The 8,516-nt window shown below is 39.6% G+C and overlaps 1 protein-coding gene across 1 annotated transcript in view; it reads left to right on the forward strand.

Moving 5' to 3' along the window:
- Positions 1-8,516, forward strand: part of LOC106873495 (uncharacterized) — a 101,649-nt gene that overhangs the window by 63,974 nt on the left and 29,159 nt on the right. Inside the window, exons 3-4 of the mRNA XM_014920880.2 lie at positions 2,628-2,675; positions 4,913-4,984. Of these exons, the coding sequence (XP_014776366.2) occupies positions 2,628-2,675; positions 4,913-4,984 (120 nt within the window). The remainder of the gene's footprint in view (positions 1-2,627; positions 2,676-4,912; positions 4,985-8,516) is intronic.

Here is an 8,516-nt window from a genome sequence, read left to right on the forward strand (position 1 = left end):
ACCACTGTGGTGGAATTTGGTCTCTCTGAGATTTGCAGTTATTGCTTCCACCCGCTTTTACTGACTCTGTCATCATCATCATCGTCATCGTCATCATTATGATCGTTATCATCTTCATCATTGCTGCTATTGTCCTCCTCCTCCTCATAGTCATCATCATCAAGATTATCATCACCATCATTGTCATCGTCATCATCGTCATCGTCATCATTATGATCGTTATCATCTTCATCATTGCTGCTATTGTCCTCCTCCTCCTCATAGTCATCATCATCATCATCGTCATTGTCATCATTATGATCGTTATCATCTTCATCATTGATGCTATTGTCCTCCTCCTCCTCATTGTCATCATCATCAAGATTATCATCACCATCGGTGTCATCGTCATCATCATCATCATCGTCATCGTCATCATTATGATCGTTATCATCTTCATCATTGATGCTATTGTCCTCCTCCTCTTCATTGTCATCATCATCGGGATTACCATCATCATCATCATTGTCATCATTATCATCATTTTCATCATTATCAGTCGTTGTCATTGTTGCCATCATCACCATTGTTGTCATTATCGTTGTCATCATTATCATTATCGTCATCATTGTCATTATCATGATGATGATGATCATCATCATCATCATCAATGTCATTGTCATCATTGTTTTAACGTTCACTTTCCTCATGTTAGCATGGGTCAAACGGAATTTGTTAAAGATATTTTTTTACGACTGGATGCTCATCCTGTCACCCAACCCTCACCTGTTTCCAAGCACACATATTTCCCCCCATGGTCAAACATTCATGCTGGCATGGGTTGGACGGTTCCACTGGGATCTGGGAAGCCAGGAGGCCGCACCAGGGCTCCAGTCTGATCTGGCAATGTTTCTACAGCTGGATGCCCTCCCTAAATCCAACCACTCTGAGAGTGTAGTGGATGCTTTTTTTACGGGTCAGGGGTGCTGGCATCAACCACGATCGGATGGTGCTTTTTACATGCCACTGGCACGGAAGCCAGTCAAGGCGGTGCTGGCATCGGCCACGTTTGGATGATGCTTTTTACGTGCCACCAGCACAGGGATCACATCTACAATTTCCATTTGATTGTGATTTGATTTGATTTTGATTTCAATGTACTTGACTCAACAGGTCTCCTCAAGCACAGCATGTCGCCCTCCAATCCATGGTACTTTTTGAGTGGACTGGTTATGCAACACTGGTGTTGGTTACAGCTGTGAACTCACTTTATTTGCCCGGTCTTCTCAGTCACAGCATATCTCCAGGTTTTGCTCATCCCAACGGATATAACAGAAGACACTTGGCCCAATATGCTGCCCTGTGGCACTGAACCCAAGACCACTTGCAACCTGAAATAGATTAAAGAAATAACTTTATGCTGATGGTCCACCCAAATATTTAAATGACTAATGAATTCTGACCTTGAAGATGGTAATCTTTACTCAACATTCATTAATAATTCATCACTCAAAAATGTCCTTTTATTTGGAATGTGACATATTTCAAGAATTTTTGGTCAACTGTTATCTTTGCAATTTTTTTATTTATTTCAGTCATTTTATGGTGGTCATACTGGAGCCCCACCTTTAAGTGTTTCAGTTGATTGTATCAAATAGGTGTGGGTACAGCTGTATGGTTAACAAGCTTACTTCTTAACTAAGCGGTTTTGGGTTCAGTCCCATTGCATGGCACCTTGGGCAAATACCTTCTATTATGATCTCAAGCTGATATAGGCCTCCCCTTGTGAGTGGATTTAGTTGATTAAAAACTGAAAAAAGGTGTCATTTGTGTGTGTGTGTGTATATATATATATATATATATGTATGTATGTATGTATGTATGTAAATAGTTGAAAAAATTGGTATCAACAAGAAGGTGTATAGTTGGAAATTTACATATCGCTTGAGGAAACACAAATAGATCTCATAATGCAGGGAAACAGTTGCATAATCAAGTACCTGCATGCCGAGAGAACTACGTTGCGTCGAAACAATTGTAGTGACCAAAAATAAATACCCTTTCTTTTTGACTGCAATTTTTTCAATTATCTATCCACACATGATAGCTGCCCAAATGCAAACCTGGAAGTACATATAATACTACTACTGGATAGCAGAGGGTAAATGTGAAGGTGGATAAGCTTTATACTGTACTCTACTGTGTGAAGGGAGGGAAGGAAGAAGAGGGAGAATGTTAATTGTTATTATAGAAAGGGTGATTGTGGTAGGAGGGCTTCAGTACAGGTAGGGCCAGTGCTGTCTGTCTTTACATGGGCAGCGTGACTCAGTGAGGGAAGAGTGGCATTGTACAGTGGCTTGGAGGGATCCAGTCATCCAATGCAGGAATGGCAGTGAATGAGTGGGGGGGAGAGAATGAGTGAAAGAAAGAGAGGGAAGAGTAGAAATGAAAGTAGGTGAGGGGGACAGAGAAAGAGAAAAAGATAGAGCAAAAGAAAGAGGGAAAGTGAACAGGTGAGAGAGAGAGAGAGAGATGGGTGGATGGATGACTGAACAGACAGATGGACGGAGGTTATAAATGATTTCTGAAATAATGAATATTGTTTTTGAAATAATTCCATACTTAAGATTTATATATTTTAATTTCAGAATGAAGATGTCAAAGAATCACTATCTTTCGAACATTTGGTACTTGAAGTAAGTTAATTAACCATTTCTTAATTAACTATTTCACATCTTTATCATATAAGCACAACTGCACCTTTCACTTAATTTCCTCTCTAACTCCAACTTTTCCTTGATACCAGTCATCTGTTTTACTGCCCAGAACAATTTCACTTGATAACTATCAGTTGTTCTTATACTGTCCTCTCCACCCACATTTTACATTGATTACCTCACCCCCACTGAGCCACCAAATCATCTCTATTTCTCCACCACAGTACATTTCTCACTCTCCCCATGCACCACACCTGCCTCACTCTTCCTCACACTGGTAACTTACCCAACTACATGTTGCATCTCTCCCCTCTCATCTTTCTCCTGTCTACTGTATTTTCATTACCATTCTGCTGCTCTTTTCTCCCTTTCATTACTGGTCATCCCTCAACTTTTATCCACTCCATGTCATCTCTCTCTCTCCCTCTCATCCTTCTCCTATCTAGTGTATTTTCAATACTATTCTGCTGTTCTTCACTCCCATCACTGGTCACCCCTCAACCTTTATCCGCTCCTCAACAAGTTTTTCATTCATTACATTCACCCCATCACCCATTCTCCATCTCTCACTTTACCATACCCTCTCATAACCTCTACCCACCCACACTTCTAGTTCTCCTACCCTCACTCACATCTACTCAGTTCATACATTGAGGGTCAGTCCAAACACCATATCTTGAGGGGCAATCAATTACCATACGTTGAGGATCATTCAATCACCATTATTCTTATCTCGTCCCAGCTGCGGCCCAAATCATCCCCATTCTCTTTTCTATAATGTGAGTAACAATGTTGTTCCTCTGCAACAAAAAATCCTTTTCCGCTCTGGCCCCCTTTTTCATCTTTTACTTGTTGCAGTCATTAGACTGGCCATGCTGGGGCACCAACTCGAAGCTGTCTGTGATCACTTCTTGTTCTATGATACCAATTCCAAAAACCTTCCATCAAAATTTCATGTTAATTCATGTTCTATACGCCAGCCTAATAATCCTTTCCACTAAAGACACAAGGCCTGAAATTTGTGGGGAATGGACTAGTTGATTACATCAACCTTAGTGTTTCACTGGTACTTAATTTATTGACCCTGAAAGGATAAAAGGCAAAGTTGCCCTTGGTGGAATTTGAACTCAGAACATAAAGACTGACAAAATGCCACCAGTGTGCTAACGATTCTGCCAGCTCATCACCTTAATAATAATAATAATAATAATAATAATAATCCTTTCTGCTAAAGGCACAAGGCCTGAAATACGTGTAGGGAGGGGACTAGTTGATTATATCAACTCCAGTGTTTCACTGGTACTTAATTTATCAACCCCGAAAGGATGAAAGGCATCATCGACCTCAGCAGAATTTGACCCAATCTAAAAATGACAAATTTATTCCACTGAAATCTTCATTGTTTTCAAAATTGATTGAAACAAAGCAGTGTATTTCAATAGAAATATGGTAATAAAAGATTTAAATGGAGATTTGGTTGATAAAATACATTACTTTCTTTTGGCACCGTTTCTATAGCTGTATACTCTTTCTGCCACTAAACCCTCTGCTGTGCAGAGGTTGTTTTTCCCCTCCAGGCAGACCAAAGAGTTCTTCTCTCATCAATATTATCTCCATGCATTCATTCACCAGTGACACCATAGAGATAAGTGTTTGGTTCAATTTAATTAAAATATCTTAATTAAAAGCGGTGTTACTGTTGGGGCTGAGACATGGCAAACAACAGTTAAGTCAAATAAGCAAATACAATCATTCATCAACAGATGCTTGCGTACTATACTTAAAAATAGATGGCCCGAACACATAAGCAATATGGAGCTATGGCAAAGAATGAATCAAGTTTTGATTAGGGAGCAAATATTTAAGAAAAAGTAGAAGTGGGTTGGTAGCACAATTAGAAAAGACACACCAAATGTAGCGAAAAGTGCTTTACAGTGGAATCCGGATGGATATAGAAAGAGGGGTAGGCCTAAGAACTTGTGGCATAGATCAACACAAAAGGAACTTAAGAAAGGGGGACATTCATGTCAGAGTATAAGTACAGAAGCGAAAAATTATGTGACATGGAATTCAATTATAAGTGGCCTATACTCCGCGTTGGAGGGTTAAAGGCAAGAAAGAAAGAAGAAAATAAAATGTTTATAGAATAAATTTATTGATATTTCTGTTTGTGGTTTTTTTTATTTTTAAAGTGATCTTACCATTCTTCTTCACAGGACTATGCATTGCAAAAGCAGCGCTGTTTGGAAGAATCTCTTTATGTGTCGGATATTGAAAATATGCTTCAGGTGAGTCAAATTCTTACCACTCTCCCACTTTCAAATGATGGAGTATTTGTTGACAGAGATTGGAAACATGTGGTCCAACATTTCATCTATATCAATGTTATATGAACACACATCTACAGATTCACTACTGGGACCCATCATCAGTCTTGTATCCTGGAGTCACTGGTTGTTTCAGTTCTCACAACACACGCCTTCATCCAGACGACCTAATCTCAGTTGCTCTAGTTTGTGGCCAAGCAACATCTTACTGATCTTATCAATCATATGTAATCAACCAGAGCCATCTAAATGCTTTCTCAGATGACTCTCCATTGTTTTTGATGGTTCTTCTTCTACTCATTCGTGTGATGCTCACAGTCTCATAGGCCTTACTTGGAGTACAAGTGTGAACTCTGAACTGCCAAACTCCACTGGCAAGCATCTTGTTCTCCATCCATCCTGACAGTAGTCCGTCACCAACTCCTGGTACTTACCTTTCTTCTACTGTTCTGCTTCCTCCACTCTCTCTGCCTGGGGCATAGTTAACTCCAAGAAGATCAGCAGCTTTCCTGTCTCAGAAACTTTGAAAGCAAGTCTGGCCATTCAGCTGCCCGTTGTTCGAAGGATGAAGAAAAATATTACCTTGTTTGAGGGTTGGGGCAGGAAGAGCATCCAACTGTAGAAAATCTGCCTCAACAAGTTTTGTCCAACACATGTGTATGTATATAAAACTAACTATATACACACACAGACACACATTATCTGTCTGCCTGTCCATCTGTCTGTCTGTCTGTCTGTCTCTCGCTCTCTCTCTCTCTCTATCTCACCCTCTCTCTCTCTCTCTCTCTCTATATATATATATATATATATGTGTGTGTAGGTGTGGCTGTGGTAAGAAGTTTGCTTCCTTACCTCATGGTTCCCGGTTCAGTCCCACTGCGTGGCACCTTAGGCAATCATCTTTTACTATAGCCTTGGGCTGACCAAAACCTTGTGACTGAATTTTGTAGACAGAAACTGAAAGAAGCCCGTCGTATATGTATATATATTTGTATATACTTATGTGTCTGTGTTTGTCCCCCCACCATCGCTTGACAATAGATGCTGGTGTGTTTATATTCCTGTGACTTTGTGGTTCGGCAAAACAAGCTGATAGAATAAGTACTAGATTTACAAAGAATAAGTCCTGGGGGTTAATTTGTTCGACTAAAACCTTTTAAGGCAGTGCTCCAGCATGACCACAGTCAAATGACTAAAACAAGTAAAAAATAGAATAAAAGAATATGTATGTATGTGTGTGTAAATAGATAGATATGTATATTTAAGTAATTGTGTATTGAAAGATATATGTGTAGACATGGTTGGTTGGCACTCCGTCGGTTATGACAACGAGGGCTCCAGTTGATCCGATCAACCGAACATCCTCTTTGTGAAATTAATGTGCAAGTGGCTGAGCACTCCACAGACATGTGTACCCTTAATGTAGTTCTCGGAGAGATTCAGCATGACACAGAGTGTGCCAAAGCTGGCCCTTTCAATTACAGGCACAACAGAAACAGGAAAGTTGTGGTGGAAGAGTACAGCAGGGTTCGCCACCATCCCCTGCCGGAGCCTCGTGGAGCTTTAGGTGTTTTCGCTCAATAAACACTCACAATGCCCGGTCTGGGAATCGAAACCGCGATCCCACGACCGCGAGTCCGCTGCCCTAACCACTGGGCCATTGCGCCTCAACATATGTAGACATACTGAATAGCAGGAGACTTAAATGTCTAAATATATGCTTAAGCAATTTTTTAATATATATTTGGCATTCTGCAAACGTGTAAGTTGAGAGCAAGATGTAGATATGCTTTTATATATATTTATACATCTAAAACTAATTTATTTTCTCTGATCAGCTATTAAGAAGACATTTTAGATCCATATTTTGTTACACTATATTTTATATATACACATATGTACATGCATACATACATACATATGTAAACATACATATATACACCACATCATATGGCACTGTCTCTGGGTTCTTAACGTAAATGCTTGGTGGAGAAAAATTAAATTTAATTACTTGTGCAATAAAAAAAATGTAAATCCCTAAAGTTTTTTTTGTATTTCAGAATGCATTAATTAGTAATAAAATGAGATATTTAACGATAAATGCTGTTGGTCGCAATGATGAAAATATAAATATGTCTATACAATATAGTTAGTGAGGATTACATCATCATCATCATCATCATCATCATCATCATCATCATCTTCATCATGATTGTCACCATTATTGCCAATATTGTATTTTGTCTGCCGCTACGTTCTGAGTTCAAATGCTGCCGAGGTCGACTTTGCCTTTCATCCTTTTGGGATCGATAGATTAAGTACCAGTTGCGTACTGGGGTCGATCTAATCGATTAGACCCCCCTCCCCCCAAATTTCAGGCCTTGTGCCTATAGTAGAAAGGATTATTACCAATATCTTTGCTTTGTGGTTGTCATCATCATCATCATCAATTTACTGCTCAGTTCCATGCATGCATGGCTTCGACATGTTCCCATGGTCTGAGTAGCTCATATTCAGTGTCACTGCTGTCTTTGGTGGCTTGCAGGAGACCACCCCTCTCCTGTATGTTTTCACTTGGTGTGGTTTCTATTGCTGGAGTGTTTCGAGTACATTTTATCCTGGCACCTGCATCAGAGAGGTTGTCATGTCTCCAACACGACCAAAGAGCCCAGCCTATTCAATGTTGCCCTTGTTCATTCACCGGCCACTTTGCAGAATCTCCTGGGTGCATTTTACCATGGCACCTACATCAGAGAGGTTGCTTTGTATCCAGTAGTACCAAAAATCCTTCTTTACTGTAAGTTTTTCCCATCTGTTTAAGTTGCAGTAAAGATGACTACATATGCATACATACACACATACACACATATGTGGCTGTGTGGTAAGAAGTTTGCTTCCCAACCCTGTGGTTCTCAGTTCACTCCCACTGCATGGCACCTTGGGTGTTGTCTACTATGGCCAAAACCTTGTGAGTGGGTTTAATAGATGGAAACTGGCAGGATCTACGTAGACAAACATTTGTTTGACTGTGCCCTTCTGAAGATGTGCCTTTACACCTGAAATATAAAGGTTTTTCAACTTTCATCACTGCATTTGTTAGGAACTTTCCTTGGTGTTAGGAAGGACATCTAGTTGTAGAAACCCTAACCCCAATATAGACATGGAACTCAGCAGGTCAGCTCCTGTCAAACCGTCCAACCCATGCCAGCATGAAAAACGGACATTAAATGATGATGATGATAATGATCACACACACACACAGATATGGAATCAGTTTTTTAAATAATCTTTCAATGGGTGGATATGGAACTGACTAAAAAAATATGGAAATATGTTTTTACAAGATAAGTGACAAAAAAACAGTAACAGTGAAAAGAGTTTTAATATTTAAATTATGCGGAAAATTTTCAACCAGAGAAAAATAACTCATGAAAAATTATTCAAAATCATTATCATTTTAACATGCACTTTTATTGTGTGTGTGTGTGTGTGT

The sequence above is a fragment of the Octopus bimaculoides genome, chromosome 22 (assembly GCF_001194135.2).
Source record: "Octopus bimaculoides isolate UCB-OBI-ISO-001 chromosome 22, ASM119413v2, whole genome shotgun sequence".
Lineage (NCBI taxonomy): Eukaryota > Metazoa > Mollusca > Cephalopoda > Octopoda > Octopodidae > Octopus > Octopus bimaculoides.